The sequence below is a fragment of the Fukomys damarensis genome, unplaced genomic scaffold (assembly GCF_012274545.1).
Source record: "Fukomys damarensis isolate Sample0158 unplaced genomic scaffold, DMR_v1.0_HiC HiC_scaffold_30, whole genome shotgun sequence".
In the NCBI taxonomy this organism is placed as follows: domain Eukaryota; kingdom Metazoa; phylum Chordata; class Mammalia; order Rodentia; family Bathyergidae; genus Fukomys; species Fukomys damarensis.
Window position 1 is genome coordinate 65148831 of NW_022900942.1, and position 13436 is coordinate 65162266.

At 49.3% G+C, this 13436-nt stretch overlaps 1 protein-coding gene across 1 annotated transcript in view; it reads left to right on the plus strand.

Moving 5' to 3' along the window:
• The window catches only part of Arhgap28 (Rho GTPase activating protein 28), a 71300-nt gene that overhangs the window by 23756 nt on the left and 34108 nt on the right, over positions 1–13436 (plus strand). Inside the window, exons 5-10 of the mRNA XM_033757347.1 lie at positions 488–577; positions 5549–5633; positions 7770–7912; positions 10857–11022; positions 11129–11220; positions 13333–13410. Coding sequence (XP_033613238.1) covers positions 488–577; positions 5549–5633; positions 7770–7912; positions 10857–11022; positions 11129–11220; positions 13333–13410 — 654 coding nt within the window. The remainder of the gene's footprint in view (positions 1–487; positions 578–5548; positions 5634–7769; positions 7913–10856; positions 11023–11128; positions 11221–13332; positions 13411–13436) is intronic.

Consider the following 13436-nt stretch of genomic DNA (forward strand, 5'->3'; position numbering starts at 1 on the left):
CCCCCCAAAAAAAAAAAAAAAAAAAACAGATCTTGCTACAAAATGAGTAAGTGAGCGGTGGGATAAGGTGGGTTAGGTCTGCCTCCGGCTGCATTGTAACCCAAAGGCAGGAATTGTTACTGTGCATGGAGACAGGCACACCGGTGGCCAGCGGTCTGACTGGCAGCTGCAGGACGCCCTGTAGCACAGGCACGACCAGGGCTGGTCTACGCCCTCCGCTGTCCCCACAGTGCCCGTGAGCACTGTGTGCAGGCTGCCAGCCAAGGTCCTATCCTGGGCACAGTGCGGCCCACCTCTGGTAGGTCAGGAGAGCCTTCAGCTAAGGTGGCAGTCCAGCCCGTGCACCAACCACCTTTGTCCCATGCCCCCTGTCCTGGAAACAGGTGTTAACACCCACTCTCCGGAAGAGCCCAGAATGGTGCTGAGGAGGTGGGGCGACTCAGTGCAGGGTCCCCAGGTAACTGTGTGCTCTTCTCTCCCCCCATAGCCTCAAGGTGCATCCCCAGACAGCCCCGCTCTGTGCAATGGGTCCCGGGAGCAGGAGGGGAGCTTCGCAGACCCTGGGAGCAGCCCAGCGGTAAGTCAAGGGACAACTGCAGGAGCAAGGCTGTGGCCCAGGAGCCCGAGAGTGGGAGGGAGCCAGGTCGTGACTTCTCAGAGAGAAGTGGGGAGCAGAACCCCAGCAGGCCAGCCTTACACAGAGACTGAGTCGCCAGACCCCTGGCCTAGGATAACCAGGAAGGCGGGGCCTCCGGGCTCAGGAGCCAGTGCGTTTCTGTATCTAAACCTCCCATCCCTTCCCTCCGGGCCCTGAGAATCCCCGCCTGCCCGGTGTCTCTGGCAGGGACATGGTGGCCTCCCCCAGCAGACAGGCAGGGACCCAGGGAGGGCCGCAGATGCCCCGATGGAATGGAGGCGAAACCGGGAGGCGACTTCTCCATCCCCGCTCCTTCTGTGAGGCAGGTTACCCACCCTTCCTGCCCGGCCACTCCTATTCCCACCTGGGGAATCGCACTGCAAGCCCTACATGGATTAGCTTTCTGGTGGTGTGTCTAGATTTGGGACTATGGGCTGTTTTGTTGTGTATTTAGCATGCGAAAAGAATAGAACAATGTGGGGGACTTACCAGTGAGTAGCTTCTTAGCCACTCTGCAGGTTATGGCATAGATGTGCTGAGGAAACCCCGTGTCTAACCCCGGCTTCAAATCCAGCTTTTACTCTCCCCCATAAGGCGGCGTTGAATGAAAATCAGTGAGAGCATCTCCTGTAGAGCTCACCTCAAGCCCCTGTCTTTATTACTGAAAACAAGTCGTTCACAAACTCCTGCAATTATTGGAAGAAACAGGTCCCTGCATTAGCGGGAAATGGTGGCACACACTTATAATCCCAGCATTAGGGAGGCTGAGGCAGAAGGATCAGCATGAGTTTCAGGCCAGTCCAGGCTAATTGTGAGTTCAGCACCAGCCTAGACTATATAGCGAGACCTGCCTCCACCCGCAAAAGAGTTCCCTACATGAGGTCCCACGAAGTGGTTCTATATCCCAGTGACGAAGGGCTCCCGCTCTGAAGCCCTTGTCTATGAGCCTTTATTTTCTGGCTCAGCTGGTGGCACCTGATTGCCTTAGACTCATCCGCTTGCCGGCCGGAACTCTGCCTGCCCCCTGCTTCTCCTTGCCAGTCTCTGGCACCTGTGGGTTTCTGGCCTACAAACGGCTGTAGAGTATTTCTACTCCTTTCTTCTAGCCGCGTTTCTAAGGCAGGCACTCCATCCTCCGCCTGTTGCAGCCCCGAGCCCTCCTCGCCAGCGCTGCAGTGATTTCGTCTCTGTAGTTAACGCGAGAGCTCAGGCGTCGTCCTCTCCCCTTCCCCGCATCTCCGGACCTGGCGGTGGAAGCAGCAGCACGGAACGGGGGCTGGGGTTCCGTGTACCCCTGAGCAGAGGATGCAGGATCCTTGCGTGTTGGTGGTGCAAAGACGAGGGGCCAGGTGGGCCTTGTTTTGTGGGGTTTTTCCGTGGCAGCCAGTGATCACCATTGTATTTCTAATAAGGCAGCTGCTGGCGATGTTTTTCCTTTCATACTTTGCTGCTAACTTTTCCGCATCATTGGCTCGTTTCATCGTTCATTCAACAAATCCTTAGTGAGAACACATTGTGGGCAAAAAGGATTCTTGAAAGTTTGTGGGTGTGAAACCAGGAAGGCGGCCGTGGTGGCACTTACACGGAGAGCTGTCCTGGGTTTATTAATTCCTCGGAATTCATTGTTATTTTCCTGGAAACCAGGCAGGCTAACACTGACAGGAAAGCAGTAGTGGGCCCATCTGACGGCACCAGTCTCAAACTGGACTTGCTTTGGATTCAGATCTCAGGCCATCTCTCTTTAGAGTCCTTAAACATTTTGCTTCGCAGCCACAGCAGCGCACAGATGCTGGCTTGACCCCTTGTACTTGTTCTGTTCCGCTGTCCCTTTGAGGTGCTGGACTTCTAGTGACACGGTGTCCAGGGCTTGGGGCTGTTGGCCACAACACTGATACAGGTAACTCTCTCCTGCCAGGGTGAGTCCCAGGGACACCTGAGCGTCACGGCCAGGACTTCTCCAGCCTCAACCCCTTGCCCTATTGGACCTGGTGGTGTGGGATGCCAGAAAGGAGATAACCCAACTTGAGCTTTCCCAAAAGAATAGCCTTGACTTGACCAGTAGTATTTTTCCACCTTAAACCTGTTTTACCTGTTCAAACGCCCCCTTTGTGATAGGTGAAATCCCCACAGGTGTAGGGCCGGTCTCTGGGGCTGGTTTTCGAAATCTGTCAGGATCAGCTCACTCTTACCAAAATCCACATCAGTTTCCTTTCTCTCTTCTTAAAAATTGTTTCTTGCACGTGAACTTGGGAAAAGGTTACAGCTACCCCTAAAAGACATCTCAATAGGACTTTTCTTCTAATGTTTCACCATGTTGTAGGTTTCTGCATGTTTAGTCTGGAATCGAGGTTGCATTATATCAAATGACCACCCACCCTCTATTGAAGTGAGTGGATCCAACTGCGGATTTACCCCCTGCAGACCAAAAATACTTTTTAGTTTGTTATCTCTGCTGAATACATAGTCTTTTTTCTTTGTCATTATTCCCCAAAATGATGCTGTGCAACAGCTGCTTGTGTAGCACTTACATTGCATTCGGGATTTTAAGTCCTCTGGAGAGGAGCCGAAGTCTTTTGAGGCCACGTGCAGGTTATACACAAATACAGCGCCACCTTCTGGAAGGGAGCTGAGTGTGCAGACTTGCGGCCTTTGCGTAGTTGCTGGAGCCCCTCCTCCGTGGATACCGGGAGCCCCGCAGAAACTAAGCATGGGCCTAGGCCTTCTTGCTTCAAAGCACGTGGAGCACTGGCAGGCGGCCTGCTCTCTCTCTCTCTCTCTTCATTTCCACCATGCGATTCCCCTGCTTGACAGGAGCGTGCCCCTTCATCTTATCCTGTTTTGCTTCTACCCCTTATGACCCTAGGTCTCAGTGTCTCGCCTGGCTCTCAACCCCTCCCTTGAGTTCAAGGGACCTCTTGATTAATTTAATTCTTAGATTTTTCTAATCCCATGACCAAACGCCTAGCACTCCAGCATCCTCGTGATCTTTCGTGCTGGAGTGCCTCCCTCAGATACACCATACCTGGAATTCCTGCAGTATCTCTCCAACTAGTCTAAGTGCTTTCGTTTGGGTTCTGTGCCTTTGTAAATCCCTGAGGTCAAAATCAAGTTCAGCCACTTCATCTGCAGACACTTCACCCTCTGGGCAGCCCTTCTCCCTTGCCAGCCTCCCCCCACCACCACACACCCAGCACAGCCTGTGTTATGAAATTAGCTCTGAACAGTGGATTTCATATCTTTTAACATTGTGCCATAAATGCTCTTCTGTTCTCCATATTGGAAGTAGCTCAAGAGCAGGGATTATCCTCCGCCTTCTGTCCCACATAATTCCTGTTACACAATGCTGCTCATCTGTGCAGTCGGCTCCTGCAGGCCAGCAACACCACGATGCTTCTCCACTTCACCGATTAAGAGACTGACATCAGTAGGTCTTCGCATCCCAAACCTTCAGCATTACGTGCTAAATCAATTCAGTCTCAATTCTCAGAAGAGTCTTCTTTCCCACAGCCAGTGCCCTGGAAGTCTGACCGAGTATTTCTTTGCAGAGAAAACTTAAGCCACTGAAAAGTTGTCCACTCCTTTGAAGGATTTTGTTGCATGGGTGTGTTAGTCAGCTTTCTGTTACTGTAACAAAATCTTTAGATGAGCAGAACATAGGGAGGAAAGGTTTATTGCGACTCACAGTTTAGGAGGTTTCCGGCCCTGGTGGGCTGGCCGAGTTACTCTGGGGCGGGGCATCATGGTGGACTGAAAGATGGGGCAGGCTGCTCCCCTCAGGGCAGCCAGAAGCAAAGACAATAGGAATTAGAGAGGCTGGGGTCGCAGTGCTCCTTCCCTCCAACGGCACGGCCCCAGTGGTTAAGGCTTCCACCAAGCTGAGGCCTACACCTGCATAGGTGGTCCTGGGAGCTGTGAAAAGTCCCATTGACCCTGAGCAGCATGGCCCCAGTGGATTTTGTTTTTCCTTTCACTCATAACAGTATTTGCGTATTCATGTTTTAATAATTGGCCATCTATTTGCATGCTGCTCACACAGTCAAAAGTGTATCATCGTCTTTGAAATAAGATAGGAATAAAAAGAGAACACGAGGCTCCGTATCTGAGAGCTTCTCCTGCAATTTGTAGCACAGGATAAAAGACCTGTCATGAAGCAGGTGTTCAGTCATTGCTAAATCAATATGAGAAAAAAAGAAACCACATCAGGCACTGCGGGGAAATGAGCAGACTTTTCATGTGAACAGTGCATAAAAGATTCTTGCCGGAATTGTGGATTTCATTGTCACACCGATTCACAGATAACTCCCACCGTAAAATCTGTAGAACTTACTTATAAAACTCTGGGTAGGATTTCTGTGTTTTCTTTACTGATGTCCATCCCGAGTTACCATGCAGGAGTCTAGAGAGACGCTTGGCTTGTAATGCGAGGGCAGCGTGTTCCGTGCTTGGGCAGGATTCCACAGATGAGACCTGAAAGATAATGAAGAAGGGAGCTAAATTAGGAGAGATCATTTGTGTTAGTTATTGTCATTCTGCAGGTTGCACCGAGGGACTGTGGTTAATATTAGTATCATTAAGAGAATATGCATCTAGTTTAACAGATGATATAATTATCAAATGATGTGACATCAAGCACTGTCACTTGTGCAGCTTACCAAATGTATGCCAGGAAATACTTAAGCACTACGAAGGCTCAGCTACACCAACCCGGATGTAGTTCCCTTGTGAGAACCCCAGGAGCTCTCCCTGTCTCAACTGAATGCAGAAACAGGGAATCAGTAGAGGCCACCTATGCAATTAAGGAATGGGTTTCCTTGAGAGCGGAGCCCCTGCCTTGCGCAGTAGAGGTCAGACCACAGTGGGCGGCAGGCTGCACTTGGTAAACTGCCGTGTGCTCATCTCCTTGCCTGGCAGTCGATCCTGGAGGCCATCCCGGATGTTCCCGTCCACACCAACGGATCCGCAGAGCCGAGCCAGGAGGTCCCGGGTACGCTGAGTGGTAAGTGTGTGACTGCCGCTGTGTGCGCACTGCCTTCTGGCTGCTGACCTGGCACCCAACACAGTGGCAGGAAGTGTCTTTGGTGTAGTTTGTTTTAATATATATGTATGTATGTTTGTTTGTTTTGGTTTTATTTTGGTTTGGTTTGGGTTTGGGTACCAGGGATTAAACTCAGACCCTTGCGTTTGTCAGGCAGGCAGCGGGACCACTGAGCCAAATTCCTGGCCCGATATATTTTAAACTGGTACATAAAACATCAACATGCCCCTATCAGTGGGGCACATGCCGGTGTAGCACAGGCGGACGCTGTGTGATGCATGCGTCGGGTTGGCCTTCTCTGCCCTGCGTATCATTTCTTTATGGCAAGGCCCATTCAAGCCTTTCCCCCAGCCTGTGTGCATCATCGCTGTCATGGAAACGCTCCAGCGCGGTGGGACCCGGGAACTCCTACCTGTGTAACTGGGTACAGTACCCCGCTCCACTACCCGTGACCACCCTCCTTCCTCCCAGGAGTGAACTTCTCAAAGCAAACCCTAAGTGTGTTTTTCTCCCCGTTATGAGTCCATGGCCCCAAGCACCCATTTTCCCACTCACCCAGACAACCTGCTCTGTCACACGAGATCATCCACGACAGTGAGGGACAGGGCCAGCTTGTGTCTGGGCCCCTCCGGGAACAGGAGGGCTCCCTGGACAGGCTTAGAATGGGATCGCACCCTTCCCGTAGGCCAGATCCCGCAAAGCGCACCTCTGTGCTCCTTCACTTTCCCCACATTTGTGCACACTCCTTGCAGGCATTGTTCCTCCGTGTCTGTACACCCAGCAGCCACATCAAAAATCAGCAGCTGAGGGCCAGGGGTTTAGCTCAGTGCTGCCACTGCCTGCTTCGTAAGCACAAGGTCATGAGTTCGATCCCTGGTGCAAAAAAAAAAAAAATCAGCAGCTGAGCTGATGGGAAGTTTCTGAAATCCATTAGGGTGACGGCTGCCCAACTGAATATACCAAACACCACCAGTTGTGCGCTTAGACTAAACAGTAAATTGCATATATGTGAACTGCATCACAGCAGAGTTAACACCAGGAAACAGGACAACAGAGGAGACTCTCTAGAAGTTACTCCACGCCCTTCTGCGTGCTGCTGTATGGAGATGCACTCAGATCTTGCTGTTAAAGGACAGCCATGATCCTGTGGTCAGGAACATTGCCCGTTTAACCTCTGGTCTGCATAGAACCTGGGCGTAGGTCCATGAGAAGTTACCTACTATTTATAATGTTCCTTCATCTGCTTTGAGGGCAGGCCTCTGTATTCCAAGTAAGAAAGGATAGCCCTGCCTTTGCCACTTTCCAAATTCTTACTGTAGTCATTCTGTGCTGCAAACATGAACCAGTAAAAATAAAAATACAAGTAATTATTTACTTTGCATATGAGCAAAGTGACAAGCCAAAAGCAGAAATCAGAGAGGAGTTTGCTCAAATACTTTATGAATCCCCTTGGTTTTGGTCAAAGGTCTGCATCCTCTGTAATTTTCAGACTAGGCAAAGAGAAGTGCTTCTGGGAGGCCCCCTCCACTTTTCCTAACGTGTCCTGCAAGTCGGGACGAGTGTCACATCTCAGCAGTTCCCATTAATTCCCCTGGACACACTTGCAGGAGCGTCTAAATTGAATGGAGACAAATCTTAAGAAGCAAATATCTCACAGTTGTGGGGGCGGAACACAAAAGAATAAAGTAGAGAGGAATGTTAGCAGGACCTCCCCTTCCTTCCTCTTGGTCCCCACGAACAATAACACCAAGTCTAATGGAGCTTAGTTAATAACAATAATATATAGAAGTACTGGGTTCAGGGGCTTTGGCTCCGAATCATTCTCAGCAGCAAACTTTCTGAGACATAAAAATGTAACATTTAAAAACTCAGACAAAATGGGGAGTTTGCTTGGCTGCTGATAGAAATGCATTCACGTCAAATTGGATCTCACTGTGTCGTTGCCTGACTGAGCGCCTGGGGGAGCTAATGTTTGTCTCCAGAAGTAAACGTCCACGTGCTTGTGCGTCACCTGGGGAGCTCTTTGTGGCTTTTTATGGTAAATGGTGTTGGCTGAGTGGCATATTCGATAGATACCCTACGCCTTTGTTTTTTGAGACGATGACTATCTGGAAAAGAACATTCCAGCAGAGGCTGAGGAGCTGTCCTTTGAAGTATCGTACTCAGAACTGGTGACAGAGGCTCCAAAAAGAAATAAATGGAAGAAATCAGAGATTAAGAAAGAAGACTATGCTTTAACTGTAAGTAAAACCCTTCGTGATCATTCCAGTAACTGTCTAGAACTTCTCCATGAGCCAAACTGAGGACTTAAAAACAAAAACAAAAACTCTGCAGTACACACGGGGTGGGAGGATAGGCATGAGCACTGTCTACCAGCATGTGGGGATTATGGAGGCACCATTTCTTGGGCAGTGCACAGCCTGCCTGGCTGCACCTAGCAGCCCTGGGTTGAGAAAGAGTTGTGAACTTAAATCCTTGAATCTTGTTTCAGAGACTGAGTTAGTCAGCTTTCCATTGCTTTGATAAACATCTGAGATAACTCAGCCTGAAAAGAGCAAAGATCCATTTGGGTTTACAGTTAGTGAGGTTTCAGCACAGTCAGTTGACCTGTTTTGTTTGAGGAGGAGGTACAGTGGCAAGAGCACATGTGGAAAGAGCTGCTCACTTCACAGTGGGCAGGAAGTAAAGTGAGAAACAGGAAGTGGCCTGGGTCCCCATATCCCCTGCAAGGCCACACCCCCAGTGACCTCACTTCCTCCTAGTAGGCCCCACCTCCTAAACATCCCACCACCTCCCAATAGCACCTCAGACCAGGTACCCTGTGCTACACACAGTCCATACAGATCCCATCCACAGCACAGAAGAACTGGGACATCAGCCTGGCTTGTGAGTGTTCTCACGCTTCCCTTGTGAGTCATTGCAGACACTGACTATGTATGTCACACGTCAGAAGGGGTGCTGCAGAAAGTCAGAGTCCAACAAGCGAGTATTCAGAGGACAGATGCTAAAATCTCAGGAGAGCCAAGAATTGGTGTCACCGTAAGACAGGCCAGTGGGACTATGCACCCTGTTATCCTGAGGGCCTCTTCCTGTGTGTCTGGGACAGCGCGTCCTAGGAGCCCGATCCAGAACTAGGTCACATACGTCTATTTGCTGTTCTTCAGAATTTATGATCTGGAGACCTGCACATCGTCTACCGATTGAGTTGTAGGTGCCATGTGCAGGGCTTGGGCGGTGTCAGAGCTAAAGAGCAAGTCCTCAGAGGCAGGCCTTTTGCACCAGGTGGCCTGGACCACTCTGAGATGGAGGATAGGACAAGGAAGACTCACTAGGACCCACCAACCCTGGCCTCATGTGGAGACAGCGGATCCAGCTGCCAGGTAGACGCTGGCTAAAGGCCCAGAGGAACAGGATTTCAAACCTGTGTGACAAAGTCCCAACCCTGCCTAGTCCCCCAGAAGTCCCACACTGGAGGGCAGAGTGACTTTCCAGGTCAGAGGGGGAAGCCCCAGAGAGACTAGTGTCAGGGACAGGCCCTCCTCCTAGGTCTCTTTAGAGTCAGGCAAGAGAGGTCTCCTTATTGAAGCTGCCTGCTCCTGACTCACAGCCTCTGGGATGCTGGTCTGCTGTGCAATACTTGCATAGTGACCAAAGCGGTTCTTCTTTGTGGGCTATCAGAGGACATTGGTCTCCCTAAGAACAGGAGACAGTGAAGAGCATTATGAGTGTGGCTGCACCCTACATTTTGCTGTCTTACTCTTAAGTACTTGGGGTTCCAGTGCATCAGTAGATGGTGAGGTGTCCTCAAGTCGTACCCAACATAGGGAACCCTTGTGAAGGGTGTATTTGAAAACTTTGTAGTTTGAATAACTATGGGAATTTTATTGCCTTGGCATGGTTTTGATTGTGTAGTTCTTTGAGAGGAAATACCTTCTGGATATTATATAAGAGTCATCTTTTATCGGCCCCTTAAATTATTTACCATGTTTTTAGGTTCTGTTCATGGATCTGTGGGTATTGTTTTAGTGCATTTTATTTCTTCGTGTGGAAATGGAAAAATATAATAGTATTGTTATCTTCAAAAGGTTAGTAAGGGGACTGGGGATTTAGCTCAGCGGTTCGGTGGCCTGCCTTGCAAGCGCAAGGACCTGAGTTCAATCCCCGGTACCAAAAAAAAAAAGGTTAGTAATATTACTCTCACTTTAAGTGCATTTTACTCTTTTTAAGAATTTGAATCATCTAAATCTGGTTTTTAAGGTAGGGGGACTGCTGTCTCAGTAAGCCTGGGTAATCTGGCCAATGGGGAGGTTGGTAAGAGCCTCTTAAAGCATGCAGTTGCGCAATCTGCAAAGCCTGTTTAAGGAGAGGGACTGTCTGTACTAAGACCACCCACAGCTCTCCTGGGCTAGACCTAGGTGTGTCACATAGGCATACACCACGAATCACCCAGATTGAGAACTTGTGGTGTGCGAACTCCCTGTGCTGCTCAGCTCCTCTGCTGTTTGACAGTGTAGGACATCTCTCATAAGAAAGCCATTTCCATAATTGTGATGGCAAAGTCATCAGGTACTTTAGACTGCTATTTTGCTTCTAATTAGCACAGTACTCATCTGCAAATGTTTTATAAAACATACATATTCATAGAATCTCTGTGACCCAACATGTTCCTGTGTTTTTGCAAATATCATGTTTTGCCATTATCTTAGTTACTTTCTTCATTGCTGAGACAATTTTCCTGAAATCCACAAATTAAAGGAGGAGAAGTTTATTTTGGCTCACAGTTTGCAGAGGTTTCAGTCCATCATTGCCTGGCTCCAAGGCAGGGTGGCCTGGCTAAGAGAAACAGTCCGTGAGGCAGCAGGAAGCAGAGAGATCAAGGGAGGAGGAGGGAGACAGACCCTTCTAGGCCATGGCTCCAGTGACCCACCTCCTCCACCAGTCTCCACTCCAAACATCACATTTAGCTTTAAACTCTTCAAAGGACTAATCAACTATAAGTATCATACCCTCATGATCCAATCTCCTCCCCAAAGCCCCACCTAAGTACACAGGAGGCTTGGGGATTTGTCTAGATGTAAACCATAACAGCTGTGTAGATGTAGAATGTCCAGGTGGCCATGAATGAAGCTATAATAACCATATCCATTGGCCATCAAAACCCAGTATCTTCCCTATCTATTTTAGAAATTCATTGTTCAGAAGACCAGATTTGGGCTCACTGAAGCAGGAGACCTGTCAGCAGAAGACATGAAGAAGATCCGCCATCTCTCTCTGATTGAGTTGACTGCCTTTTTTGATGCCTTTGGAATTCAACTGAAAAGAAACAAAACAGAGAAAGTAAAAGGACGAGGTAACTGAGAGGACTGATTGCCCCTGGCTTTGACCCTCATGAACGGGAATAAGAGAGTGCTTTTCTGATTCCTTTTTCTTTCCCCCTTGACTCTTCCACAATGAAGACAATGGGATCTTTGGAATTCCGCTTACCGTGCTCCTGGACAATGACCACAAGAAAGACCCTGCGGTGAAAGTTCCCCTTGTATTACAGAAAGTGAGTAGGCAGCAAAGTGCTTGAGCCTCTGTTTGGATTTGGTACTTAGGAAGCCCACTAATGAAGTTACTTTTTTATCTGAATGCACCATAGGCCCATCGAGTTTCCACTTCACTCCACGAGTCCACATAACGGCTGCAAGTACTTAGGCCAGGTGGCCTTCCCTTAGTCTGCCTCTCATTACCATGACAGAACCCCTGAGGCCGACTCTTTATATTTCACTCACAGTGTTGAAGGCTGGATGTCCCCAAATCGCCAGCTCTGGTAAAGTCTCCGGTGGCTGGATCACCACAGTGACGTGGCCGGGGTGGGGGTGGGGTGCCACATGGCCAGACAGGAAACCAGAAAACTGGAGGGTCAGGCCGGAAGTCCCACTGGGGTCCCACCACCCCCACGCAGCACACTGGAGACCAAGCAGCCCTACACGCAGGCGCCTGTCGTGTGATGGGACCCTAAGCCACCAGGGCACAGGCGTAGAGGCTCTGTCTCCTGGGTTCCTTCAGTTGTATTTTTTTCCTAATCCTTTTTTAGATGTCATGTGTGCATGTGCCTTGTGTTTGCACGTATTTGCTCATGTGCCTGGCTAAAGAGGAACATTAATTATTAATGATATATTTATGCATCATACAGTATTTGTTCAGTTATATCCTAGGCTGAGCTTTTAAAAGATGGATGTGTAATTATTTCCTAAATTTTCTAAGCGAAGGTGAATAAAATCTAAAAATCAGCTCATTCTGGTGATTTTTCAGGTGTGGCCGGGCTGATAGCAGTTAAATTTTGGTGGAACAAAGTTTTTAAAGTGCTGTGTGTGAGCTATGACCCTTGACCGGCTCTGTGACTCTCAAGGAGCCGGTTACCCTGAGGCTGCGTTTTCAGGCCTGGCCCAGGAAGTCTGCTCGTGCTCAGCAGCGACATCCGGTGGCTCAAGTAACAATCCAGGTCCTCAACACAAACCTCGCTGAAGTTTAAAGTGAGCTTTTGAATGTTTTATAAAAATACGGATGGAGGAAAAACACAGCAACTTTACTCACACCAGAAGTTCTGCGCCTCTATTCTGTCTTTATGTATTTTGCTACCAGTACCTCAAACTGAGCTCCTTTTCAAGTCTGGCGACTGACTGGCTGGTGACAGGAGCAAGAGGGTGGCCACCAGGTGGACAGAGGATGCAGGGGGCACCTCTGTGCCCAGCGCCACTCAGAGCCCCTTCCGTCCCATGATAAACATCCCATTTCATCCTCCAGGCCCCCAGCTCGGGGCTGCACTCTGCCTGCTGCTGAGGAACCAGCTGAGGCATAGGAGGCTGGGCCTGTGTCCAGGTCCAAAGCCCGCATGAAAGACTTTCTTCCCTTCTTTGGATTAAAGCCAGAATTTGAAGAAAATCTATAAAAATTTAAGACAGAAGATTCACCATGTGGGTGTAAGTTATTTTGCAGGTATAAGAACCTAGTGGAGAACTTAGCCAGCGAAAGCAGACAGAAGGTGCTCTATAGAAGCCAAAGTAAATGTGGGTCTGTGTCTCAGTGGCCACTCGGCAGGTGTGAGCTGTTACCATAGAGACGCTGGAGCCTCCTCATCCGGGAAGCCAAGACAGACGCTTAGCCTTGCCATACCTCCGTTTTCTCAGCGGTAGAACAGGGATCATGACAGGACCCACTTGTAGGATTATCTTCAGGATACAGGACTCTGTGTATATTGCCACCACAAGGACTCTTGAGAACGATTAACTCTTGCGATCTCCAGTTCCCTGGTCAGCCTCCCCAGTTCCTACAGGTTCACAGCCAGAGTGGCTGCAACTCCTGGAGGCAGATTCAGACCCTTCCTGTTGGTCAAGTCTGCTGGGAGAGCTGCTGCCGCTGGAAGTTAAGATGGGTAAGAGGCAGCGTGTTAATAGGGCACAAGGTGGATCTCAGAGAAGTAAAGCCTCCGTTTGCTCGTTTGCAGATTGGAGGATGGTGCCAGCCTTGTAGGGTGAAGGTGAGCATTTAACAAGACATTTGAGTACCAGGCAGATGTGCGAGCTTGGCGTTGTACTGCCATTGTTGTCCGCCTTGTTATTTCAGGCATCTGTGATCCTGTGAGGTACTCATTTTGAAATATATCTTTGCTTTGCAGTTCTTTGAGAAAGTTGAGGAGTCAGGTCTGGAATCCGAAGGAATCTTTCGACTCTCGGGATGTACTGCCAAAGTCAAGGTACCCAGGTTTTCTGTCTTCCTCGT